Here is a 26,179-nt window from a genome sequence, read left to right on the forward strand (position 1 = left end):
TATGCTAAACCAAACCATTAACGAATATTATATTTAATCCTAATTTCTTTAGGTGGTTATACAAATCAAGATGATCCTGCACTGTTTATGAGAATAAACGAGACATACATTTTAAGATTGTTAGGTCATTGTAGTGTTCATGAATTTGAGTTAGGTGAAAAGTTAAAAGTAGCTACATGTTTGATTAATCAGTTGCTCACTTTCGCTTCGATACGAGATGTAATAGAAGAAAGACGTGAAAAACTTCATCAAGCAAAGAAAGAATTGAAGTCTTTCTTAATAGCTGAACAAAGGAAAGAAAAAGAAGAAAAAGAAAGAATGAGAGATCGAGAAAAAGATAATGATGGTAAAATACCAAAGAAAGTTACGCGTGGTAGTTGTGAAGAGGAAAAAAAGAAAGAAGAATATGAGAATAAATTAAAAGAACTTCAGGAAGCATCCAGAGATAATAAAATGATGGTTTATTTAGGTTCTGATAGAGCTCATCGTAGATATTGGAGATTTTTATCAATACCAGGTAGAGCTTCATGTTTCTATATTATTCAATTAATAAAAAATGTTTGTAAATTTTCTTTGTTTTTCTTATAGGAATATTTGTAGAGAATGATGAATGGTGGTCTGGTAATTGCATTCCTGATGGTACACCTTATCAACCAGAATTATTAGATACAGAAGCTATGCATGCATATTTAAAAAATAAATTTGAAGATGAATTTAGTGATAAAGAAAATAGTTTTAAAAAAGCAAAAAGGTCTCCTAAAAAAGTTTCATTCTCTGACAAAAATATTCTTAAGTCTCCAAGAAAAGATATATCTCGGAAAGAGTTTAAACAAGAATTATTTGATATTAGAAAAAATTTAATGGCCTGTACAGGAGACAAAGAATGTCCTGTGCATTGCAAGAGATCAGAACTAAAATGGAGTTTCTTTGGAAAGCCGGAAGATATAGAAGCTTTAGTAAATGGTTTGAGTAAACGAGGAATTAGAGAAGGTGAACTCAGAAATAATATTATACAAGAAATGCCAAGTTTAATGTCTGTGATTGAGGAATGTCCTAGACATAAACTTAATCCTGAAGTAGTAAGTATTTCAGATAGATATTTTATCTTTTAAAATTACTATTGAGTAAACATTGCGAGTAAATTTTCGATACAGTTTTCAGAACCTATCAAAGTGCATCCTAATAGGATTTCAAAAAAGAATAGATACGAAAATGCCAACTTAAATTTTCCTTCAGAAATGGCAGTCAATATTGTTTTAGAATTGACTCTAAGAGATTATATCCTAGATTTTGAAGACAGAGTGAAAGGAGGGGCTTTAGGGAATTTGAAAGTTAATGATCGTGAAATATGGAGGCACGCAATAAATAACAGGAAATATGATAAACAATGTGATAAATTAGTGTATGGTACAAATGAAATTGAAGCAGATATTGTTTCTAATACGTCTTTAGACAAAATCAAAAATGAAACAAAGCATAGCAGACCTGGAACTCCAGATTCAGAAGTTGGAAGTATTAATACAAAAACTTATAAAGATGCAGGAAAATATTTAGGTCCACCAAGTGAAAATGAAATGCTCCCAGATCCTAATCAGCAGTTAGCCATTAAACAAATGGCTTGTGCTATTTTACAGTTATCTCACGCTATTGAGCAAAAGTACTTACAAAAACCGTTAGGTGCCACTGAGAAAGATAAGAAATGGTTTGGTGAAGACATCAGAGAAAAATGGGAACAATCACTTATGGCATCAGCGAGTTGGTCTCAATTGTTTGTACATTTAAGTACTTTAGAAAATAGTGTTGCATGGAGTAGAAGTGCATTAAATGCTCAGTGTCGAATATGTAGACGACGACGAGACGGCGACAAAATGCTACTATGTGATGGGTGCAACAAAGGCCATCATTTATATTGCTTGCAACCAAAACTAAATGTACATTATTTTCTTAACCCTTTTATTTTTAGCTTCCATTATATTGCAATATTTGATATTAAATATTTACTTGTAGAGTGTACCAGATGGAGATTGGTATTGTAAAGTATGTAAACCACCTACAAAACCAAAAGAGAAAATTAAAAAGAGAAAAAAATTTGAAGATGAATTAGAGGAGGATGTAATATTAACCAAAGAAACTCGACATAATCGTGCAAAACGTGTTCTTGAAAGTGAGGAAGAAGGGGATTCAGTTGATGAAGAATTAGAAGAAGATAGTGATGATGATATGTAAGTGTCATTTTGATAATAAAATATTTGGTATTTTTTAGAAATAATAAGTATTATTGAGTATTAGATGAAGAAGTTTTTCAATAATTAATATATGTTCCAGGGGTAGTCAACAAATAAATGTATGTTGCATATGTAAAAGCGGTGGAAAATTAATCAGCTGCGATACATGTTCAAATTTTTATCATGTAGAATGTATAGAACCTCCGTTAACAAGAGCACCTCGAGGAAGATGGGTTTGTTCAGACTGCAAGGATAGGAAAGACAGAAAGACAAACATAAGATATGGTAAATATTATAATATACTTGCAAATTTAGTGGTCGCAGGAAATGCTATAACAAACTTTGAAAATATTGCGCTACCTCATAATATTTTATTATCATTTCGTGTTAACATCTTAGTACATTTTTTTAATTTAAATACTAATGTAATAAAGCAGTTTCTTAGTTCTAATTATGTTGTTAGTGAGGGGGCGTGAAAGGGAAAGGGACAAGGAGAGACTGTGCGCTGCAGCAGCACGCTCTCGCATCCATGGCTTTGCCAAGAGCCTCCTCACTACAGAATCTACAGACTGGGACGGTCTGTATTGTAACTCTATTCACTTTTGCTTAGTATGAATACAGATTTTTTTTACAAATATAGTAATACTTGGTATAATGATATGTAATATGTAGGATTGCTTTATACATTTGTTCATTATTACTAAATTAAGGTTAATCAACTTTGTTGCATGTATGTGCAAATGGTTCTTATGCTTCTATTAAAGCAGAACATTTAAAATTCATATTGAATTTGCTTTCTTTCTTTAAATATATTTATACTTTTCTTAATTCAATGTAATTCTTTTAATGTTTTCCATTAACTAACTACTTTAGAAGTGTTTACATCCTAATATCAGTATTTAATTGTATATATACATATTTATATATATACAGATAGCAGTACTTCAGAGGATACAGAACCAAGACAAACCAGAAGAGCAGCTAAAAGAGCTGCTGAAATTGAACAAGAAGAAGATAAGGGAACAATTAAAGGATGTATGGGGAGACTGCAGGAATTACTTTCTGACATTAGGCATCACAGAGATTCGTGGCCTTTCCTATCACCTGTTACAAAAGATGAAGTTCCAGATTATCATGATATTATTTCCAATCCTATGGATTTTGGTACAATTAAATATAAACTTAATAATAATGAATATGAAACACTGGAACATTTTTTCAGTGATTGTCATTTAGTGTTTGAAAATTGTCAAGCTTATAACGAAGAACACAGTTCAGTCTACAAGTGAGTATTACTAACACAAATATTTTTTTACATAAGTTCGGACGCCAGAGATTGCGAGATTAACTAATACTATTGATTAATGTGCTATGTTCATATTGCAAGTGTTTAAGTGTAGTGTTTCAGTAACTTTATATGTGCTAATAATAATAATATCTTTGTACTATATTGTATATTTATTAATATTATTAAATGATATTTGTATCTCTAATACCAAAAGATAGAAGTGGGATTGAATGCTTTTGTAACTAATGAATATTGAAACTAACAAAATATGCAACAATTAAATATTTCACAATCTTTAGCTTTATGAATGAATGAAAAAATTTCATTTGCTACTATTAAACTAAATTTTGCAGTAATTTAAATGTATATTTTGAAGTTAAAAAGAGCTAATAGAAATTATTGCAATAGAAACCAGAACAATAATCATTTAAGATCAAAATCTTTGGCTTCCGAACACTTAAAGTAGTACAGATTTTGAAAGTTAGGCTATGTCTTTTTAAAAATAGTTACGTATACAGAGCAGGTATCAGATTATTGAAGTACTATGAAAAACGATGCAAAGAATTAGGATTGACGACACATGGTGAAGAATTACTACGACCTCCAGATACAAAGAAGCCAAAATTCGAAGAAAATGGTCTCACAGTTAGCGAAGATGAAGAAGCAGAAAATATTCAAAAATCAAGATAGAGATAAAATACTTTCTTGAAATCGTTATATTTATTGAATATCAATTTTTACTTCTAATACGTAAATTAAATGTACCTTGATGCTAAATTTGTACACTGATGTTGAATTGTGTGCAGACTCATAATTCAGCAAAAAATGCTCTGTAAAGTATATATTACTAAAAAAATGATTTCGTTTACTGAAAATTAGAAAATACGCATAGAATTTATGAAGTTTATCTATTGAAAGAGGTGATAAAATGCAAGCTTAGAAGTATTTAAAATATTTTCTTCTATGTTAATTATCAAATATCCCGATTAACTCTTTTTCTTAGGCTTGCTATATCAAAAAGCATGCACAGTATTATTTGTAGAATTTTACGCATGGTACAATTGCTCTCGCATACCATTTTGTAGAAATTACTGTTTAATGTAGAACATTTTATAAGCAAATGAACAAGCGCGTAAGCAATGAACTATTTTCATATGCTTGAGCCAGTACAAGAATAGTCTTTTGAGTTAGTATTATTATAAACAAATTTTTTGTTATCAAACAAAGTTTTACATTATATTATTAATTATTTATTATTTTAACGTTATTAATTTGATTACATCTTATATATCTTTATAGTTAAGTAAAAAAATTTGGAGGGTTACCTAAATATATTCTAAACTTTGAAAGATTTGACTTATATAAAATTCATGTAAAATGTTACATATTACCTGCCTTTTATAGTACGTCTATATGCAGTGTGAAGTACGATCACGCGTAACATGACTGATGGTTTAAGAGTTAATACATGCGTAACAGAAACTAAGAGCTTTTGTTATGAATGCTAAAAGCATTCATATAAAAGTAATTATATATTGATACAAACACAGTTACTATGTCTTTACTTATATTTATATAAAGTAGATTTTACTGGGGTTCAAATATGCACACAAAACTACAGAAACTTCAGGATTTTATTTCATCATTTTTGTTTTAGGTTTTATTAAACTGTTAACATATTAATAGTACTTATCTTTCTTTTTGCTTCTCTTTTTCTTTTTCGCAATAATTATCATATTTTTTGAAAATTACAAATTTTAGGCTGGCCCTACATGAAATCTACGGTACAAATTATCATTAATCTCTATATTGTACAGCAGTAGAAGCAGTTCTTTGTAATCATGTATGTTTTATACGATTAATTTGGTAATAAACTTTTAAAATAGATTTACAAATGAAATTTGTTTATAATAAACTATATAATAAATCAGAAGCTAGTTAAATAGAATTTTTATATACAATTTGAAAGTATTCATATATATTTCTCTTTCATATCATACTACAATGTTTTTAATTTATAATTTAATGATGCATTTTCCCGGAAAATTGCTCTTTGTGGAGTTCTTCCCATTTTTTCACATTTTCTGGAGCATGACCTGCAATACAACAAGAAGAAATGATTAATCCTTACGTATATAAACACTAAAATAACATTAAATAGGTTTTCCAAAGTATTGTACTTACTCATTTTATGGAATTTATAGAACAGAGGTAAACAAACTATTGTACTAATTGCCCAATATTTAAGTACCCAACCATTCTTTGTTACAAACATGTAATGATAAAATGGAAATCGTCTAATTTTTGCAGCCAGTGAATATGGGTACTTCATTTGTGTTCCAGACATGGCTAAAAATAATTTATTATTAATATTCATTTTGATATTAATTTTTATTATTTGTCATTTGTGTCTATGTTTAAATGATTAAAAAATAATATTCCATAAGAGAAAGCATATGGTTTGTAGTTTATAAAGTAATAATTAATACACTTTATGCTTATAATAATATTTTATATAATGAAAAAGAATATTTTTTTTATTTTTTAAGAATCCTGAAAATATATATTGTGTATCGTACTTGAAATTTGATTAATAAAAACTGATTCACTCGATTATAACTGAATGGAACGTATCTGACAAATATATGTGTAATTCTATATTTGTATAATTTGTTCTATTACGGAGATTGCAAATATAATTACAAAATTGAAGTTCGATAGTACGAAAATTACATTTACAGCGCGAATAATGAGTTTCTTTTGCATATTAATATTTTACATATAGCTTTAATATGATTTTTATATTTTTTAACATTTACATAAAATCATTTATTTACCGAATGTTTAATACCAAAATGAAATATAAAATATTATTTACCTTTTATCAGTTTAGAATACAATCTTAGCAAACTGACAAAACGGATCAACTATGATTGTTACAGCCATAGAACAATATTATATAACCAGCATCCTACTAAAATATATCGAAAAGTATCGAATCACAATTATCTACCATTGTAGTCCAAGATTTAAAATTTTATTGGTTAAGAATCAGACATATTTAAAGAAAAAAACTAAAAAGATCTGCTAAAACATTAGTAATTAATAGCAACCAATAATCCACTTTAATTTTTGATTTTTTTAATTTTTGAAATAAACTACAAAATAAAGGTTAATCACTGAACATACTTTATTTCTCGTTAATGAATGAATCATATAAATTTCTATATAAAGTTCTGTTTAAATATTAATTTTATCAATAACTTATATATTAATAAGTAGTCACATATATGAATATTAAATAGCTGGCATTAATGAAAATAAAAAATAATTTGAATATTATATATAACATGTGTAAATAAAATATGGTTTTTAATAAGATTACAATTCATTTTATCAACACGTAAATCTGTCTTATCATGATACAGTCTATACAATCATAAATGAAAGTAGATTTTTAATGCGGACTTATCAAGTTAATCCTTGAAATAAATTATAAGAATATAAAGGCATTTGAAGGTAGTTGCGTGAAAGTGACACCTTATGTTACAATAAGATCAATTAAAATATTAGTGAAGGTCTCCATATGTATAATCTGAACGAGCGCGGAAGATAAGAGAATCTATCCCAAACACGATTGAATAATAATAAATCTGAAATTGTGCGTGTACTTGCCATGAGTTCTATAGAGGTTGTAAATGCTTCTCATTTTTAAGCTTAACTTTTGGATTTAAAGAACTTCATTTGTTGTCTGTGTGTAGTTTAAAAATAATTTTGATTTGATAAAAACAATATGTTACTAAGTTTTCTCTGAATTTCTCTGAATTCATAATGTTGTTACTACGTTAATCTTTTAAGCAATATGTTAATTACTAATTAATTTTTGGTTTATTGAATATTAACAGGAAAGATGTCTTGAAGATACAGAGATCGAATTATTTAATTCGAGTGTATTGGATCGATTGTCCTTGTCACACATCGATGGTTTATTAATTAGGCCTTTAAAATCAGAAGATTATGATAGAGGTAAAAGAAAGATTATAAAACAGTTATTATCACTAATAATGTAGTTTATTTGTTAACATTGTGATATTTATTTGAAAGGTTTTCTTCAGCTCTTGGCTCAATTAACTGAAGTCGGAAATATCAATAGAGAACAATTTCTTAGTAAGTCTTTTTTAAGTTAACTTTTGTATAAAGTTGAGTATAGGAGATATAGTAATAAAAATCTGTTTAATCTTATTTCCTAATACACAGATCGTTTTCATATGATGAAAAATACTGGTAGCTATTACATCATTGTAATAGAAGATATAAACACTGAAAAAGTAGTTGCAACTGCAACATTAGTTGTAGAACAAAAGTTTATTCACAATTGTGCAGTGGTATGTTTTTTACTCTCTTGATATTTCTTATAAAATAAAGATTTTCCCACAAGAAAGAGAAATTTGTTACAGAGAGGACGTTTAGAAGATGTGGTAGTAAATAGCAAATACCGTGGTAAGCATCTAGGAAAGCTGGTAATCAAAATTATATTACAATTATCACGCTATTTACGATGCTATAAATTATCATTGGATTGTAAAGATCATCTTATACCATTCTATGAAAGTTTAGGCTTTAAACGCGAGCCTAGCAATGCCAATTATCTTAATATGAGATTTCCAACTGAAAACAATACAGAACAATCTCATTTATGACAATAGAAAAAACAATACTTAAAAGTTCTTATAAAAAATTTATAGTTTAAATCATTACATAATTTCAGCATACCTCGATTTTAAACAGGGATTCTTATTGCTTCATTTTCAATATTTGAAAAACAATTATTACTCTTTTTACAAATTTTATAGTCAATAAATTATTTCAATATGAATTAATAAATATAACATGGGATGTACAGGTTAAAAAAGTATTGATTTGTAATTATATTTTACTGGACATATGTATAATACTTTATAAGAATATATAATAATGCAATAAACAATGTTAGAAAAACAATTCAAAATTAATTTTTAACAAATATCAACTAGTTATTAATAGAAAAAATACTTTTTTCGCTTTCATCATTTTTTAATTCTTGTTTTTGTTAAATACATGAACGCAATCATCAAATTATGGTATTTAAATTAGAGTTTTTTAGCAGCGACATTATTTCGTAATTTTATCGCTCTCTTTGCTTCCATTTGTCTTTGTCTTGCTAATTTACGCTCCTCACGCTTTCTTCTTGCTTCTTCTAATTTAGTGTTTCCATTAATTGTATTAGTACTTTCAGCATTTTCTTATGCAAAATAATTAATTTCAAATTATTAGTTAAATGTTTATATCAGTGTGACAGTTATAAAAATATAGACATACCTGATTGTGTATGTTCTAATGGTTGAAAATCTTCCAGAGGCTGAAATTCTGAATCCTCCCAACCTACCTCAGAAGAATCATTCTTATCTTCTACATCCTGTGCTGCTTCTTCCTCCTAAATGAAATATTTGATTTCCCTTCTTTTATTTTATGTGGTATGCTAATATATTAATATTTTTAATTTCGAATAATACAAACTGGTTCTTCTTCGAGGCTTGTCCACTGATCATTAGGTTTAGGAGAATGACAAGATGGTGAAATATTACTTAGTCCATGTCCTGATGTACTAGAAGGTCCTTCTTCCATATCACCCCAATTGTCAGCATCCCAGTCCCAATCACAATCTGAATTTGCGTTTGTAGCATTCTGTAAATCATGTTCATGATCATGGTCTAATGACGTCATACTTGTAGCACTACTTGTCGTGGCAGTTGTACTAGCACTACTTTGCGAACTGCTAGCTTGCTCTGTAATTTTATCATATATTTATGTAAACAGTGTTTCATAGTAGTATAATAAAATATATACATATATATAAATTAGATACCTAAAGAGGCGGGTTTGTTTAGTAAAATTTTAGATATGTTATGCGGATTTGATGATTTAGGTGTATCCGATTGACTGCGATAAAATTTGGCAGTAACTGCTGTTACAGCCCAGCCAGCCCATGTTGCGGCTGCGTTGCTAAGACTCGGTGTAGCTGTATTTACATCAGCCTCTGAAATCATATCGTTTACATTATCAATTATGTTGATCATTTATAAATAAAATCTCTGGATCGTTTTAGTACCCATAGATTCACGTAATCCTGGATTTTCCGATACTCTTTCTAGTTTTGATAGAAATCCACGGATAGTTCGGAATGCGTTATCTCTTACTCCCTTATCCACATCTGTAGTGAGTGGGCACAGAGCTGGTAAAATACGATTTGCAACTTCCTGTAGTAAAAAGTATTGCTGCGTTGCAGCTAATGCTAAAATACTCGCCGCTCTAGCCGGTGGAAAGGAATCTCGTGTACCTCGAATAAATGCTCCAATTAACACCTACGATAACGTTGTTATTTGTAATCACTATTAGATATCACTTTATAACTTTTATGTCTAAATTGAAATTACTTTTTGCCTAATTTGAGGATGAAGATGTTGAGCAATTTTTCCTAAACAGACTGTAGTATTAGTACGTATGCCGCCATGTTCATCTTTCGACTGAAGTTTAGCAAAATACCTTAATGTTTCCACATTAAGATTGTTATAATCTAATTTTGGTGCTAAATGTACAACAGATTTTATTGTTTGTTCCCTGATTGCAGCATTTGTATCTAAAAACCCTTTGGCTACCTGTAATTAATAAATAACATCAAAGCATCTTGAATCTTCTGTATTTTTGTATAATAAAAAGCAATTAGTATTTATAATTACCTGTGGAAAGATAGCTTCATTAACTGTTGCTGGTTGTAAATGATCAACAAATCGATCTAGCTGTTGCAATAATCTTAATCTTGTTGCCCTATCATTGGATGCAAATAATTTGACAACACATGGTACAACTCTTCGTTGATATTCGACGTCGGGTAGTTGGCAACCAAGTTGTAATAGAGGAGGTAATACTGCACTTCCAGCATCACCAAATTCAAAGGCAGCCAATAATTGTGGTAAAATTTTATACCTGCCAACGCCATCCGGAAATGATTCCAACTGACCAGCAAGTTGTGAGAAAAATCGTCCCTTTTCTCCCCTTTCTTTCATTTGAATTTCCTCTAGGAATAAAAGCGCATCTACTAGATCATTTTTAAAAAATCCACCATTACTGCGGCAACGTGCTATCACATCTGCAGGATTCGGTCTTCCTTCTTCATTGCTACTGATCAATTCTCTATATATCAGTTGCAATTGTTTTGGAATCTAAAATAGAAATAGATATTTAAAAGATATCAAATTCAATTTCAAAATAAATATTCATTCTGTATATATACAGAAAACATACTTTATCAGTGACTTTAAGTTGCGAATTTGAAGTTAGTGGACCATTATATGTTTCCCAGATCAGGCATCCAAGTCCCCACATGTCAACTGAGCTGTTTTTTTATTTATTCATCAGTTTCTTAGCGTTAACAATAAACCTAAATGTTTACATATAGAAAAGCTAGTATTGTAGTGTAACTTTAGGAATAAGATAACTATTTTCTATTATTTACCAAATAAGACAATTATTTTGTTAAAGTTTTACATATTAAATAAGTTGTAGCTATAACAAAAATACGATTGGATTATTTTTTTACATTAAAATATAATTTTGTAATATGTGTGTGTATATTTGTAATAAGAATAATGTAAATTTTAAGCAGTAATGATTATTAGATAGAAATATGAATTTGTTTGAATTGTTCATAAATCTTTTTTACCATTTGGTGGCTGGCTTTACATTTTCCTTAATATCAAGAGGATAATATACTTGGAATGTTGATGGTAATACGCTGTAAACAGTATCTACTGCTGTCATATATTCAACTCCACCAAGTTTCCATTCTCCACTTTCCTCATTAACAAATACAGTCCATAAGTTAACATTGTTGTGCCGTAGGTTACCATCATTATTTAGAAAATTCAGTGCTCTCTATTAACATATATATATACATATGTATATATATATATGTAATGATATATTGTGAAATGACACATTATTATATTTACTTTTTATACGCACAGTAATTTGGAATATTCCCCAAGAAAAATATAGTTCCCTTTTAGATTCATCATCACCATCAGATTTCCTTATCAGTCGACTATATAAAGTTTCTACACGTTCAGTTGCTAAATAAATTACTTTATTAGTCTGAAATTATAAGAAAAATTATATTATTGCATATTCATATTACTGATGCAATGTTTTATAATATAAAATCTTTATACCTCAAAACTATCAAGATATGCAAGTATACTTGGATGTCTAAGTGTTTTTAATCTTTTAACCGCTGAACGAGCTATATTCAAAAGATGTTCATTGCCTGTCTTACATTCAAATACGAACACTGAAACATCTTCACCTCCTGTAGAACCCTGCAAAAAGATATTTCGGATAATAAGAATACAATTTTCAAACACACAATATAAAATTTGAGTGAATACCTAAAAATGAGAAATATTTTCTAAGAATTTTTACCGCATCAGGTTATGGTACCTTTTTCTTAGCCCTATGCAGTGTCCAGATGCTCTTATCATCTAAACTAGAAACCGGTTCACCGATCTCATATGAAAAATCTTTGGTGGGGTCTCTTGAAAAGAAGGACCACATATTTTTGATTCAATTATTTAACTCTGATATAAATCAAATTCATTCTTTGACTCAGAACCTTATCATCACACTGACAGCTACGCATCAACTATATCTTCAACCGCGCTGCTACTTCGCGACGATTACGTACTTAATATTGAACTCATATTTCTTGCCTATAAATCAGTGTAAAATTTCAACACGGTCCACTGATACAATTTTTTTTTATTATATTTCAATACAACTATTTTTGCCAGTTTATTCAACAACTTTTTATGTCAGATATCCGATGATACGTTAATGTCTGTCGCTAAGTATGAACAAAGTTGGTCCATCTCTGGTGACAAGTTATACTTTTAAAAGTGGCAAAGAATACATTGTAAAGATCAAAGTTACTGCTTTTAAGGGATGTCAGCGTAATTTGGAGCTTACTATTACCGATAAATATACCGCCGAGAATTGGCAGTCTTTTTACGATGCTGCATGTTTGTTCTTTATCATTTTTTTATTTTATGTAATATGTTATTTTAAGGTTATATTAAGAATCTCTTTTTGTATGTACTAGAACTTTAATATTCATGCAATTACTTGATTTGCTTTTTATTTCTAATTATGTGTTTCTCAATTTTTAAGACATTGAAAATTTGACGCAGAAGACGGGAAATTACAAACATTTTGATGTATTTGTGGCTATGCTCCAATCTGGATTGTTAAAAGTAACATTTGTATTTAAATTATCCAATTAATTAAATAAAATAGAAGGAATTCAATTACAGACAAGCGAATCCATTACTCTGGATCTGCTGACATTCGAAGATTTACAATTGTTACGTGCCCGTAAACTTGAACGCAGTTCGTGTTCAAATTTGAATAATACGACAAATAATCGTCGATATCTTATATTAACGTACACGGTAGAATTTGATAGGTAAGTATATTTTGTAAATTTACTACATTTAATTAAAACACATTAAACATATGCCTTCACTCTGTTAAGAATCCATTATCCATTATCTTTGGAATATTGCGGTTTACCCAATCCTATGATATTACAAGCTACCATTAGGAAATTACAAACTGAACTTGAAAGATTGCAATCTACACGAATAAATAGAGATTTTCAGAAACGTGTTGAACAACTGACAATTGCGAATCAAAAGCTTATACAAGAAAATCATAGGCTTAAAAATGGAGGTAGAAATAAATACTTGGATGTTTTGTAGATAAAAGTTCTAAGTATATTTTACTATTCAGGAAAAGGTTTAAAACATTTATTGGAATCAATTAAATCGTTAGAAAATAATGTTGTTAAGGAACGTGCGTCCTTTCAAATGCAAATTCAAAAACTTAAAGCCGAAAATGCAGCTTTGTTATTGAAAGTACAGCAACTTACTGCATCTGCTAATAGAAAACCAGGAGATGGTAGTCCAGCATTAAAATGTCATAACCGTACATCTTCTACGCTTAGACGAAGCAGAAGTCGATCTTCTTCGATTTCAAGTCGTAATAAAACTTCTAGTTTATCACCAGGTGTAAATCAAAGCTATCAGTTAATGTCAAAAATCTTATTTGTATAATTTTCCTAAAATGATTATTAATATATAATATATTAATATAATTTAATTGATAACTACAGGGAGTTCATTAGAATCGATTAGAATTCAACGATCTCCTTGCCGAAATTCGAAAGTATATAATAATAAAACAAAGAATTCAAGTTAGTATTTGATCTGTGCTTAATTATAAAGTTCATATACGGTATGTCCTGTTTAACTGGAAATATTCGGATATCTGGAAAAATATGAACAAATATTTCAGATGAAAGTTGTATCAAAGGGAACACACTGTACTTTTTGTTATTTATTTGATCTCACGATAACCTTGAAACATCCTGTAAAGGTGACATTAAAATTTTTAAGTAGACGCCTCCATTTTTTGTAACATGTTCTTGTAGATAACATTCAGACGTTTTTAAAACGCTACGAACTTGTGTCTTTTGTACCATCCGCTAACGAGATATAAATTTTCAAATTCGACAGAGCAATACAGGGAATTATCCAAGTGTGACTGTTCTCAGTTGACTGCTTTGGAATCATTAAAAAAACTGCGGCCTTGTGTTTTGGCAATGCCATACTAATAGTAGCATTATGAAAAATATCTTTAAATATCCCCGTGGTATATATCAGGCAACTCCAATGCCTGCAGGACAAATTTTAAAATTTCGAATTTTAAAGTTGATATGTCAATAGTGGTTGGTGCAAAAGATAAGAGTTTGTAGTATTTTGAAAACATCTGAATGTCAGCTACCAGAGTATGTAATGTAAAATGGAGATATCCATTTAAATATTTTAATATCACCTTTACTTTTCAAGATCATCTTTTATGTTACACATTTTTTCGCATTATTCGTATGTTTCCAGTTAAACAGGACATACTGTATAATCAACCCCAAAATTTTTTACCATAGAAATCGAGTTTGAAAATTTGGAGACAAGAATTCACACATTACAGAAAATGTTGAAAGAAGGGATAAGCATAAAGTAATAAATGAATCAATTTTTATGAACAATTAACAAATATATATGCTAAGATGTATTTCGTTTTTATCATTGTTATTATTATTCTATTTTTCATATAATACAATTTAATTGAATGTAAATAGATTAATTACCTCACTATTTAAAATAGTGAAACTTGAAACACTTTTATAGATGTAAACTACTTTTGTTTTTCTGAAACTGTATGTGTTTTTGAAAATTATTGCTGATAAAGAAAATAATAAATTATGAATTAATTATATGTATAAGCATAAATAGAAAATACTGAATATTCTCCATAATGATGTACAAAATACCAATATAGAATTGTGTTGTATGTGATTTTAATTATATATAAAGTCATATATTAAGTCAAGTATATATTGTGGGAAGTATTTTTTATATACACTATAATATTATGAATTCATTTGTTTCATTTAATATTATTTATGTTGTGCCTATTCTATCACAATCATTAATGAAATTTAAAGTAAAATTTCAGTTAACTGAATTTTTCTGGTTTTACATTATTTTCATAGTATAATATAGCACGTTCAATTATTGATGGTTTCTCATTTTTTGATTTCACACCATTTTGGCTTTCATCAACATTTAATTGTTGCATTTGTAAATTTGTTTCCTTTACTCTTGGCTTTGCAATCACTTCATACTTTGTATGCTTTGCTAATTCCTGAATAGCTTCATGCAAATATTGAATCTGACTTTCTTGTTGAGATGTCACTTGATTCAAATTTCTAATCTCATCCATAAATGTTTGTAATTGTTGAAGCCGTGCTTCCTCTTTTCTTGCTTCTTTTGCTACTTGGCGATTGTATTCTAATATTAAACAACCACCAGCAACACTAAAAATAATAACCTCACCCATCAAATTAGCTCCTAATTCTATAGCCATAGTTTCATTCAACTTTGCAACTTTTGTAGGCTTACCAAGATTCATTATATACATTTTAGCTTTTACCTCTGCCCAATGGTAAACTGTAATTAAATTATAAAAATATGAAACATAATTATGTGGTTATAATAGGTGTCTATAGTTATTATTAATGATGATATCAATATTAATTACATCACGGTCAAATCATATAATTTTTTAAGTATTTTTATTTAAAAAGATTTATTGTACTTACATTGTGCAGGTGGTATAATAAAATATGTCCTAAACACAGGATGATTTTTTGCTTGATTAACAAGAAACTTGGCCAGGGGCTTACTAATTTGTTTAACAAATAAAACCCCCAATTTGAGAGCTGGAAAAACACCCACTACCATTTTTGCAACCTTTTTTATTCGTACAACTTCAATTAGAAAATCACAGTTTGTATTTAATTAAAACCTAGAAATCATATATATGAATAAACATTGAAACATGCTTAAAACATGTCACAAATATAGACGATTTTCCAATAAATATATTTATCGTAATTATTATATGTTATATACATATTAGTTGAATAAATAATGAGAACGTAATATATAATAATGTCACGATGTCATGGCAAGTGAGATGAATCTCACATTGTATTCAAAATGATTACCTCACCTCTGAAATTATTTCAGAGTATAGCAGACAGCCATAGTGGTGTCACGATAGCATTAACTAAAGACAGAATAGACGTGACATTAAATGGAACTTTGTATCTCACGTTATGAAATATTGATCTGCCAAAAAATTAGAGTATTTTTTATACCCTTTGCGATTTCCTACGGGAACATAGGAATTATCATAGATAACTCGTGAGTGATTATATCACCGACGAGGTACAAATAAATGTGACATATGTAACGTCGCGTTATCGACATCTTGCTGTTTTATCGATATAACTAATAAACACGCGAGTTCGGCATTTCCGAATCTACAGAACGTGTTGTAAATGTGACTATTTTGAATTCGCTTTTAGTATTTCCTTACACAATAAAGTAATAATTCCGTTTTTTTTAATGTTCGCTATAAAAACATCTAGAGTATATATATATATATATATATATATATATATTATACATATAATATTGCTTTGTCTAGAGTTTTTTTTTTACATTTATTTACGCTTAATTTTTTACTTTCGTCATATATTTATTATTAGTAATAATCATTAGTATAGTCTCTACATGAATTTATGCAATCAAACAGGGCAGATCCCTAATTTTATAGGTTCTTGTATATGCTAACTTTACTTGACTTCAGCGCTTGACCGCATGGTGCAGCACTAGCCTAGGAGCGATCAGGTCTATAAGCTTAAACACTCTCATTTCCTTTTTGACCTTATTTTAATTTCATAGGAAAATTTTGTTTTAATTCAAACCACTATTATACTGAATCGATAACCTCGCATGCGACACAGAAATGATATGGGGATCAGGTGACCTTCAAAACATGAGACACGAAAAAGCATTGAATATCACGTCTATACTGTACATTGTTGGTGACAAAAGTATGCTATATGCATGTGTACGTGAATCATTTTTTAGTAATATTTAAAGGTTAAAAAAACCGTTCAATACATCATCTTCAACGTTATTCATAATTTTTTGTTTATGAGTATTTGTATTGAGCGAAAAGTTAAACATGTTGTAATATCAAATACAGATATTTATCTATGAAATCAACTTCATGCATAGAATTTTTCTGTTAAGTGTAGTTATGTGATAATTTCACAATTATCATTACATTCAGAAGTTTGGAATTAAAAAGAATAGAAAATTATAAAGATAATATAAAATATCGTTAATAGTAAAGTGGATGAAGTAATAGGAAGTCAATATTAATTATATAATTAAAATTATACGTTTAAAATTGCTGATTTTATAGGTTAAGTGATTTTCGAAAGAAGTGAACACTTGAAAAACTTATTTTTATTGAAGTCGTAATTATTGATTGAAAAGATGTATAATAAAAAGTTCAATATAGTTAATAACAATTATTCATTTATAATATGGGGTCTGGCAATACATTTAATATTATTATGGGGTGTACTAGATGTAAACTTTCATTCTCCCATTATTCAAGAACTACCAAATGTACCAATTTTAAGAAATGCACCAGCGAAAAGATTGGTCTTATTTGTAGCAGATGGTTTAAGATTCAGAACCTTCATTGAAGCACCACCAAAATTTCTCAAGTAATTAAAAATTATTTCTTAGATAAAGGTTTATTCTAAATTACAAATTATATGCATATATACATGCAATAATGTAATTTTGTTCATAGACACATAATGACAGATATAGGTGCTTGGGGTATATCTCATACAAGAATGCCAACAGAATCTAGACCAGGCATTGTTGCAATTTGTGCAGGATTATATGAAGATCCTAGTGCTATATTTAAAGGATGGAAAGAAAATCCTGTTGACTTTGATTCTGTTTTTAATCAGAGTTATCTCTCATGGGCATGGGGGAGTCCTGACATTATACCTATGTTCACAAAGGGTATCACAACATACATAAATATTTGAAATAGAATATGATGTATGTTAAAAGAATCAGATTGATTTTTTGTGAAATTAGGTGCAGGAGAAAATGTACATGGCGATAGTTATCCTCCTGAATGGCAAAATTTTGATATAATGCATGGTCAAATTTGGCGTTTAGACTCTTGGGTGTTTGACAAATACATTGATTGGCTTAGAGAAGATGCCCACAAAGTTAAAAATGCTGAACGCGTTGTCATATTCCTTCATCTTCTTGGCTGTGATACCACAGGACATACAGCAAAACCTCATTCTAGGTATACAAAACTTGCTAACTTACATTTTTTGTACAAAAGCAGAATGATATTTTTAATAAGATTATAATTTCATTAGCTCTAAATTACATTTGAATGTAGAAAATATGTTGATAACATGAATTATGTTGATTGGAAAATAGAAGAGGTTGTACAAATGACAGAAAATTTTTTTGGAGATAATAGTACTGCATATATTTTCACATCTGATCATGGAATGACTGACTGGGGATCACATGGAAGTGGCTCTACAGATGAAACAGAAACACCATTAATTGTTTGGGGTGCAGGAATTAATGCATTTAATTTTCGTCAAAACGTAGAACAAGTTGATATCACACCACTGATTTCGTCTTTGATTGGTGCTCCAATTCCGATTAACAACGAAGTATAATAATAATATAAATTTTATTACTTGTTATTCTTTTTGATATTTATGTAATTTTTCAGGGTGTTTTACCATGGCAGTATTTAAGTACTAATAATCTTAAATACATAAATCATGCGCTGTTAAATAATTTGAAACAGTTAACTTACCAAGTAAAAGCAAATCATAAGATGAATTGTGAAAATAATGGATTAACTGATTGGCGAGAGATAGAATTAGACAATAAAATTTCTACTTTCGATAAAGATTCTGAAACAGAAGATCTAAATGAGAAATTGAAAGAAATTGTTAATACAATTAAACTAGCTAAAAAGTCTTTGTTATATTTTCGACAATACCAAAGAACAAGATTTTTATTATATTTGTCTATAATATGGCTAGGGTGGATAATACTGTTATTCTTTAAAATAACTGGAGTTATTCGGCCCCGTGTTAATTCTTTTATTTTATTAATAACAAATTGTGTATTTATAGTTCTAGTAACTATGATACTTATCATGCATAAAGGTATGATATTTTATATATAACATAATTATTTGAAAAACTATTGGTTCTAATTTTAAGTAAAATAGTTTCAGGTTGTAATAATTGGAGATTACCCTGTTATGCGTTTTTAACTATGATTTCTTTCTGGCTAGCTACTCGAAGTATAATTATATACACAGTAAAATTAAAAGTCTGTAAAAGCAAATATTATTGGACAATAATTACAGGAATAATCTTTTTATTAACAATAATGTTCATTGGCTTAACATATAGATTTGCTCTTAGTATAGGAATGTTATTTATTACTCTTGTTCAGAAGATAGTGTTAAAAAGTTCTCAGAGTCTATTTTTTTGGACAGCTTTGTCTCTAGCTATTTTTCCACTATTACCTGTTGTAGAACCATACCCTCGAGTTTACATCATGTAAGTTCAAATTGACATTAAGTCGTAATGTTTCTTTTATTAAATATTTTTAATTAATTAATTAAATCTTTAATTAAAATTGTTTTCAGAATTCTTAGTATATGTGTTGTAACTTTAATAGTTGCATTAAAAATGCATTCAAAGTATAGAAAAGCAGTCGAAATTTTTCGACTGATAGTCACAGGACTAATATACCTAGAATGTATAGATGGCCGAAGTTGGATATCATGGACGATTTTATCAACGACACCATTATATATTTTTACCTATCCTATGCAATTAAAAAAAAGGATGCAAGGAATCGTGTTGGGACTTTTCTGTCCACTTGTCTTATTATCTGCATCTTACGAACCTTTCTTTTTTATAATTCTTGCATTACATCTATCCTGTTGGTCACAATTTAATGTGTCTTCTATTCAAGTTTATCAAAGTACTAAAAATCCTTTGACAATAGAAGAGTTGCTTAAAGCAGCAATCTTTGTATCCTTTGTTAATATAAGATTTAAACACAAATTGAATTGTTAAACTGTTCTCAATACCAATCCTGAACAATTTATTATAGATGCTATATACATTGCTGTGTTTCTTTGGAACAGGTAATATGGCGAGTGTCAGTTCGTTTGATCCGTCTTGGACTCGTCATTTCGTGACAGTTTTCTCTCCCTTTACAATGTTCCTGTTAATACTTTTAAAGCTAAGCATTCCTTTAATGTTAATTGGATGTACAAGTCACACACTTGGATCTTCAAGTATTTTTCTAGGAGTGCTTCTACTGGGAGACTGCTTATCTTTACCACTCATGTATTATGTTACTCCTCAAGGAAGTTGGTTAGATATTGGTAGTGCTATAAGTAGATTCACAATTGCAATTTTCCTTCCATGCCTTATAGTGTTATTGCATTATCTTTCATATCCTTTAATAACATTCTCTCCAAATAAACATAAATTTTATATTAATTTAAAAAAAGATCATATTGTATAAAAAATATAAAATATGTATATAAAATCAACGATTTATTTATAATAAAATGATCAAGCAAATATAATTGTTCTTATTTGATGTAGTGAAAATTGATATATTTCTTTTGAAAGAAATTAATATATTTCTAATATCTTCTACTTAAAAATTTCATTCTGTAAGAAGATAATTGAAATATAATTGTGTAAAATTGGGTACTTTAGTAGCAATGATACTAAATCATGTATAATGATTTAAGGGTAATAATCAATTATTCAAGAAGTACTGACACTATATTTAATTTCTATATTTTTTAAATAAGTAATTTTTGTTTTTATATAATATGTCATTTAATTAATTATGCTTAAAATTTGAATTCTTTGTATTTCTTGGAGGCTTTCGAATCTTGACTTTGTTGCCGTTTGCGTTTACTCTGTAAAGAGAGAGATAAGCAAAATTAATTTAATAAATATTCAATTTATAAATTTATCAATATCCAATAATATACTTACTTTTTGCCGTTGTACATGATCTTGAAGCATGTCTGATAAATCTTCTCTCCTTAAATGAGCTTGACGCGACCTCATTGTTTCTTCGTACCGTGATGCCATTGCTTCAGAGTCTAGGTCTAATTCACTTGGGTCTAATGCTAATTCAACAGCTCCATCTTTCTCCGTTCTTCCATCTGATGTTGTCCCACTTACTCCACGTCGTGCAGCAATTACAGACGGTGGTGCTTGACCTCCTGCTGCACCAGTCATATCATATACATGCGTACTACCCATCATGCTTGCTCCAAGACCTTCTGTTCGTCTTTCTTGCAAAACTGTGTACAAAGCAGGAGTATCACCTCCTTCCATTTCGCTTTCAATTTTCTTTTTTCTTAATTCTATTGTTTCTGGAGTTTCCAATCCCGCCGGAATTGATGTTATTCCACTAGGTGTTATTAATCCTTCTGCACCAGGTGTAACTAAACCACTCGCATCTCCATCTCCATCTTTTCCTTCTCCTTCACCTTCTCCACCCTCCTCTGCATCTTCATCTTCATCTTCATCTCCAGAAGATTCTGATTCAGGTTCACCCCACATACCTCTATCTATTTCTTCATCCATATTATCTCCACCTGGTGTACGAGATATACCAAATACATCTCCATACAAAGGTCTACCTGTTTCATCTACGGGAGGCTTTCCCCAACCACCAGCATGATAACCAAATGCACATCCTTCCGGAATTGGTGCATTTAAACCAGGTATCTTTAAGTTGGGATAACTTGGTGGTGGTCCATACCGCTGCATAGCAATTAACCATGGAGGTGGTACTTTATGACAATTAGGCCCTACTGGCATGCCAAGGGCAGTACGCAATTCATCAGACAGTTCTCCAGGTTTCTTTTCCTTTAAACGAGTTTCGAATTCTTTACCCTCATAATATAAATCGCCATGAATAGTCATACGAGGTTTAGTTTGCCATTTAAAGAATGCATCATGTAATTTCTGATAGTCAATGTCTATTTTGCCAAGCTTAGGTCTTGCTCTTTCTCGCATTTTAGCTTTTAACGTACGTGTATCATCTCGTTCTTGAAGACTTGCCCTCATTTCTGTAATACCTGTGCGTTTTATGAAATCTGGTAAGTCAAAAGGAGGCTTTTCTATACCACGTTTTCCTTGTAAATATTTCCTTTTGAAACACCAGTGTCTGGGTACAGGCACTGTGTTACGGTGGGCTTTTAGTTGTACAAGAAGTTTTGGGTCCCTTGCAGTAACATCATGCATTTCTACAACATCTGGTCGTCCTACAAGTTGTTTTAATTCTGCAACACTCAAACGCGTTAGCCTCTTCAGTTTCCTCTTGGATAGTCGTGGAGCTCCATTCTCTCCAGTTCCTTGCTGTTGTTGCTGTTGATTTGCATCATCATCAAAATCATCCAATGGTGGTACTTTACTTGGTACAGTACCTGTTGTTTGTAATGTTGTCACTGGTGGGTACTGTCCTATTGGTTCTCCCTTTTCTGCCTCTGTAGATTTTGGTTCAGGTTCAGTTAGTTTGAATGCCTCAAATATTCTGGCAAATTGACGATACATTGGTTCTAAGTCATTAACAGTTGGAATTTCTTGAATGTATTCAATTTCTGGCAAATCTTCTTTTGGTTTTGCATTTTCTGCATTGTCCTTTTTATTTTCCACCTCCTTTCCATTGTGTTTCTTCCTCTTTTTCTTTTTCTTCTTTTTGGTCTTATTGGTCTTCATATCTATTTTCTCTGTTGTTGTTTCAGGTTCAAGTATGACATCATCTAACTGAGATACATCTTCTCCTATAGTTTCATGATTTGGTGACTTTCCTAATGAAACTATATCATTTGGATCTGCTCCCACTTCTTTAGCTCTTTCAGTTTTAAAAGCTAGAGCTTGTTCTAAAGCTGCTGGTAATTTCATGGAATCACTATCTGCATCTCGACCATTATCATCCGATGAAGTCTGATTTTGTAATTCACTTGGCGGACTTACTTTCAGACTTAATAAACTAGGTAATGTTTTTGGAGGATCTATTCCTGGTACTCCATGATTATTTGGAGGCATATTCATTAAAGATGACATTTGATGAGCTATTTGTTGAGTCTGTTACAAAGTGTATAATTGAAAATTACTAAGATAAATAAACTACAGTTTATAAGCGTACTTTATACGCAACGAAACATAATACAAATTTATGTAAAATTTTAATTCAAATATAAATCAACATTATAGTAATTGATATATAACTAACATAATTTTCCTTGAAATGAAAACAAAACTAACCTCATTTCCTGCTATATTCTCCATGTCTGTGCGTACGTGTGTCCGATAACGATGACACAGCACTGCACTTGTTACCCGCCGAATTAATCTTGGGTAACTTATTTACAAGTGAGAGTAGTGAATGAACGAATGAAGAACTGCCAACGATACTAAGGGGTGTTGTTCTTCAAATGATGAGAAGATTTCGAACTGTCTTTGACTACTGTTGAAATAAGATTTACAAATGATCGTTATGTGCGGTTAAACGATATTTAAGCCTCAGATTGCTGAGAGCTTAATTTGATTCAAAATGTAAAACTCTACTGGGATTGTACTCTCCAAATGATAAGAGAGTAAAACAATCTTTATTCCACGATTATGACTGCTCAAAGAAGTTGACGATAAGACGATTTAAAAACGAAACTAACCTCCTTACTAATTTCAACTGGGCGTCCAATAAGGCCCAAAACGGAATATACATGCTGATTGGTTTTTATCGAACGCAAGAAAATAGCCAATCAGCAGGTTCGCTCATTCTTCTTCCGTGCGCTCGAAGTGCCGAAGATCCTGGGCGGGAAAAACGTAAGGCTTCGTATTTAATAATTCACTTAGGTAAGGGTCACCGAAATTTTTCGCAGTGTCCCTCGATCAATGGAATTGTTACAATTAGATAAATTACCCCTTGGAAGTAACCACATTTATTATTATTTGTTTTATTTATGGCACTCTCGGCTATTGAAACCACGGTAGATATGGGAAATTAAAAGTACTGTTACAATTATTAAAAGAAATCGTTCTAAGTCTAACTAAAGTCTAACTAAAGTCGCAACTCAAAAATAGCTTCTTAACTGCGAAAGTGTTCGTCATAAAATTACGCACGAAAATCTTCAAGTTTTTGTTCCTTCGGACAATTTCAGTATTTTCTACTGTTCATGTATTAAGACATTAAAAATTGATACATATTTATTTACAACTTGGAATCAAGTCTTTAATAGAAAAATATTGATATTACATTATGTAATAATAAACTAAGTATGCATGTCATACGTATATACAACAGTACGTTACATACGTGTCGAAAAAACATAGAATACATATACACTAGAGAACACTTCTTATTGTTAAAAAGGTTGGTTCATCTTATTGAATATTTCAATAACATGTCAACAATTAGTTAAGAAAATTTATCATTTTTTATTTAAAAAATTAGTTAAAAATTCATAAGACAATTTACTTCCAAATATACAAAAAATGAAATAAACAATGCATTACCTTTTACCAGTTTCAATTATCATTCCAATTTTAACTCATTATTTACAATTAATAGGAAAACGTGAATTTTTATTAACAAATGTTGATAAAACCTGATAAAAGTTATTATGATCGTAATATAAATTATACAGGCATTTTGAATTATATCACAATATATGTATATACATATATGTCGGAGAAGAGTCAGGAACGGGGTTGTGAGCGTTTGATAGACCTCCCTTGGAGTTGGCCATCGTTGTGTAATAACGAAGATACGGCCTGATGCTACGAGTATGGACACTACCGATCCGACAATCAACAGCGGTGGTTGGACACTTGTGATGTTAGTGACGTTGGTCTTAGGTTCGATGACGAATCCACGGTCAACGGGATGAAAGATATACTTGCTCTAACTCAAACTCACTGATCGTCAGGCGCTACTCCCTTCATCGGTGGGATCTCAAGAAAGAATGAATTTTCATCCCAATGATACCACAGAGGAAAACTATGATGGGGTGTGTCTAAGGACACGAGATCATCGGATTCGTCGGGTATAGCCCTCGTTCCGAAAGTAAGGGAAATTGACGTTGCTGTCAATTGGTCAGTTTGGGACAAAGACTGTCTGTCCGTTTGGAAAATCTTAATTGCCGGAAAAACCCAGGTTTTATGACGGGTCCTTGGGCTAACTGGACTTGTGCTGTCTACGTGCCTCAACATCAGGTATTCATTGTCCGAAGGAACCGTTGGAATATTTTATGTCAGATACCTCTATTGGTATTTCTTTTAATGAGGGTCATACTATAACTCAACACCTTTGTTAGGCAAAGCGCCCGTCCCGTTGACCGCGGCTACGTTCGGCGACTGATGGTCGCCTTGAGCCCAAGTTTATTATCACAAATCGCAAACAAGTACTATTGGGCAGGATGACGGCAGATTGTTTAATTACGACTGTAAACTTTAATTACAATTTTACGGATTTTCCCGAAGTTCCAGAGGGAAGGCTCCGGTGTCCTTTCATCTGCGACATATAAAAGGTTAAGAAAATGTAAGATAAAATTTCTTGAATTGAAAAACATTTCTCTCTCGTTCGGAAATATTTATATCTTGTTCATATCATATGAGTAAATATTCAATATTATTTACCACAGTAATATCCATACTTTAAAAATAAATGAAAAAGAGGAAAGATATGTATGTTTGACAGCATAAAAATAAAATGTTAATTTATGCAAGCACGGAAAATTGTTTGACTACCAACGGAATAAATGTATTAAATATAAATATTAAAAAAAATATTCTATGAAGAATAGCATTAATACACACACACACACACGCGCGCGCGCGTATATGTGTGTATATAAATATATAAACATTTTTTATAATGCATATTTTATATAACTATAACAGGAAACTGGATAGAATGGAAAAAGGACTAGTATATTCTTCCACTTATGCTTATGTTTATTTATTAATTGT

At 30.2% G+C, this 26,179-nt stretch overlaps 8 protein-coding genes across 22 annotated transcripts in view; 4 read left to right on the forward strand and 4 right to left on the reverse strand.

Moving 5' to 3' along the window:
- LOC100742715 (bromodomain adjacent to zinc finger domain protein 1A) overlaps nucleotides 1-5,400 on the forward strand; it is an 8,780-nt gene extending 3,380 nt beyond the window's left edge. For 2 of the 5 annotated variants that reach the window (XM_012385134.3, XM_003489134.4), the window contains exons 7-14: nucleotides 53-517; nucleotides 589-1,079; nucleotides 1,155-1,931; nucleotides 2,008-2,222; nucleotides 2,326-2,510; nucleotides 2,689-2,802; nucleotides 3,159-3,510; nucleotides 4,020-5,400. In XM_012385134.3, the coding sequence (XP_012240557.1) occupies nucleotides 53-517; nucleotides 589-1,079; nucleotides 1,155-1,931; nucleotides 2,008-2,222; nucleotides 2,326-2,510; nucleotides 2,689-2,802; nucleotides 3,159-3,510; nucleotides 4,020-4,203 (2,783 nt within the window). In that variant the 3' untranslated portion in view covers nucleotides 4,204-5,400. The remainder of the gene's footprint in view (nucleotides 1-52; nucleotides 518-588; nucleotides 1,080-1,154; nucleotides 1,932-2,007; nucleotides 2,223-2,325; nucleotides 2,511-2,688; nucleotides 2,803-3,158; nucleotides 3,511-4,019) is intronic. The other 3 variants (XM_012385135.3, XM_012385136.3, XM_012385137.3) reach the window with 3 other exon arrangements.
- Nucleotides 5,139-7,459, reverse strand: LOC100743018. Of its 4 annotated transcripts, XM_012385147.3 has the most exons (4): nucleotides 6,388-6,538; nucleotides 6,351-6,356; nucleotides 5,698-5,862; nucleotides 5,139-5,609 (listed from the first exon to the last, which is right to left on the reverse strand). In XM_012385147.3, the coding sequence occupies exons 3-4, from the start codon at nucleotides 5,858-5,860 to the stop codon at nucleotides 5,536-5,538; spliced, it is 237 nt and encodes a 78-aa protein (XP_012240570.1). In that variant the 5' UTR covers nucleotides 5,861-5,862; nucleotides 6,351-6,356; nucleotides 6,388-6,538; the 3' UTR covers nucleotides 5,139-5,535. The 4 variants fall into 4 exon arrangements, with proteins under 4 accessions (XP_012240570.1, XP_003489184.2, XP_033176423.1 ...); XM_003489136.4 differs by lacking the exons at nucleotides 6,351-6,356; nucleotides 6,388-6,538 and adding an exon at nucleotides 7,189-7,459; XM_033320532.1 differs by lacking the exon at nucleotides 6,351-6,356 and having other exon boundaries at nucleotides 6,392-6,499.
- On the forward strand, nucleotides 6,878-8,425 carry LOC100743140 (probable glucosamine 6-phosphate N-acetyltransferase). Its single transcript, XM_003489137.4, has 5 exons — nucleotides 6,878-7,204; nucleotides 7,419-7,539; nucleotides 7,618-7,680; nucleotides 7,771-7,898; nucleotides 7,971-8,425. The coding sequence occupies exons 1-5, from the start codon at nucleotides 7,190-7,192 to the stop codon at nucleotides 8,211-8,213; spliced, it is 570 nt and encodes a 189-aa protein (XP_003489185.1). The 5' UTR covers nucleotides 6,878-7,189; the 3' UTR covers nucleotides 8,214-8,425.
- A 140-nt stretch (nucleotides 8,426-8,565) lies between these two features.
- On the reverse strand, nucleotides 8,566-12,248 carry LOC100743259 (N-terminal kinase-like protein). Its single transcript, XM_012385142.3, has 12 exons — nucleotides 12,049-12,248; nucleotides 11,781-11,927; nucleotides 11,575-11,703; nucleotides 11,273-11,484; nucleotides 10,855-10,945; nucleotides 10,290-10,772; nucleotides 9,987-10,208; nucleotides 9,662-9,914; nucleotides 9,419-9,589; nucleotides 9,070-9,338; nucleotides 8,872-8,986; nucleotides 8,566-8,794 (listed from the first exon to the last, which is right to left on the reverse strand). The coding sequence occupies exons 1-12, from the start codon at nucleotides 12,160-12,162 to the stop codon at nucleotides 8,643-8,645; spliced, it is 2,358 nt and encodes a 785-aa protein (XP_012240565.1). The 5' UTR covers nucleotides 12,163-12,248; the 3' UTR covers nucleotides 8,566-8,642.
- Nucleotides 12,249-12,422: 174 nt separating this feature from the next.
- Nucleotides 12,423-20,753, forward strand: LOC100743378 (GPI ethanolamine phosphate transferase 1). 6 transcript variants are annotated; one of them, XM_033320526.1, is made up of 12 exons: nucleotides 12,423-12,695; nucleotides 12,775-12,857; nucleotides 12,918-13,069; nucleotides 17,506-17,523; nucleotides 17,570-17,815; nucleotides 17,905-18,125; nucleotides 18,204-18,423; nucleotides 18,523-18,808; nucleotides 18,871-19,315; nucleotides 19,381-19,717; nucleotides 19,807-20,197; nucleotides 20,280-20,753. In XM_033320526.1, the coding sequence occupies exons 1-12, from the start codon at nucleotides 12,458-12,460 to the stop codon at nucleotides 20,697-20,699; spliced, it is 3,057 nt and encodes a 1,018-aa protein (XP_033176417.1). In that variant the 5' UTR covers nucleotides 12,423-12,457; the 3' UTR covers nucleotides 20,700-20,753. The 6 variants fall into 6 exon arrangements, with proteins under 6 accessions (XP_033176417.1, XP_012240561.1, XP_033176418.1 ...); XM_012385138.3 differs by having other exon boundaries at nucleotides 12,423-12,626; nucleotides 20,280-20,699; XM_033320527.1 differs by lacking the exon at nucleotides 12,775-12,857 and having other exon boundaries at nucleotides 12,433-12,547; nucleotides 20,280-20,699.
- On the forward strand, nucleotides 13,069-14,461 carry LOC100748216. Its single transcript, XM_033320530.1, has 2 exons — nucleotides 13,069-13,335; nucleotides 13,396-14,461. The coding sequence occupies exons 1-2, from the start codon at nucleotides 13,185-13,187 to the stop codon at nucleotides 13,716-13,718; spliced, it is 474 nt and encodes a 157-aa protein (XP_033176421.1). The 5' UTR covers nucleotides 13,069-13,184; the 3' UTR covers nucleotides 13,719-14,461.
- Nucleotides 15,044-16,616, reverse strand: LOC105680715 (putative OPA3-like protein CG13603). 2 transcript variants are annotated; one of them, XM_024367386.2, is made up of 3 exons: nucleotides 16,235-16,616; nucleotides 15,827-16,032; nucleotides 15,044-15,674 (listed from the first exon to the last, which is right to left on the reverse strand). In XM_024367386.2, exons 2-3 carry the CDS (start codon nucleotides 15,966-15,968, stop codon nucleotides 15,181-15,183), a joined length of 636 nt encoding a protein of 211 aa, XP_024223154.1. In that variant the 5' UTR covers nucleotides 15,969-16,032; nucleotides 16,235-16,616; the 3' UTR covers nucleotides 15,044-15,180. The 2 variants fall into 2 exon arrangements, with proteins under 2 accessions (XP_024223154.1, XP_012240567.1); XM_012385144.3 differs by having other exon boundaries at nucleotides 16,240-16,614.
- A 207-nt stretch (nucleotides 20,754-20,960) lies between the features above and the next one.
- On the reverse strand, nucleotides 20,961-24,445 carry LOC100743499 (splicing factor 3B subunit 2). 2 transcript variants are annotated; one of them, XM_024367383.2, is made up of 5 exons: nucleotides 24,332-24,443; nucleotides 23,881-24,019; nucleotides 23,474-23,675; nucleotides 21,188-23,293; nucleotides 20,961-21,108 (listed from the first exon to the last, which is right to left on the reverse strand). In XM_024367383.2, the coding sequence occupies exons 3-5, from the start codon at nucleotides 23,495-23,497 to the stop codon at nucleotides 21,040-21,042; spliced, it is 2,199 nt and encodes a 732-aa protein (XP_024223151.1). In that variant the 5' UTR covers nucleotides 23,498-23,675; nucleotides 23,881-24,019; nucleotides 24,332-24,443; the 3' UTR covers nucleotides 20,961-21,039. The 2 variants fall into 2 exon arrangements, with proteins under 2 accessions (XP_024223151.1, XP_024223152.1); XM_024367384.2 differs by having other exon boundaries at nucleotides 21,020-21,108; nucleotides 21,184-23,293; nucleotides 23,474-24,019; nucleotides 24,332-24,445.
- Between the last annotated feature and the right edge of the window lie 1,734 nt (nucleotides 24,446-26,179).

The sequence above is a fragment of the Bombus impatiens genome, unplaced genomic scaffold, assembly GCF_000188095.3.
Source record: "Bombus impatiens unplaced genomic scaffold, BIMP_2.2 scf_0318, whole genome shotgun sequence".
Lineage (NCBI taxonomy): Eukaryota > Metazoa > Arthropoda > Insecta > Hymenoptera > Apidae > Bombus > Bombus impatiens.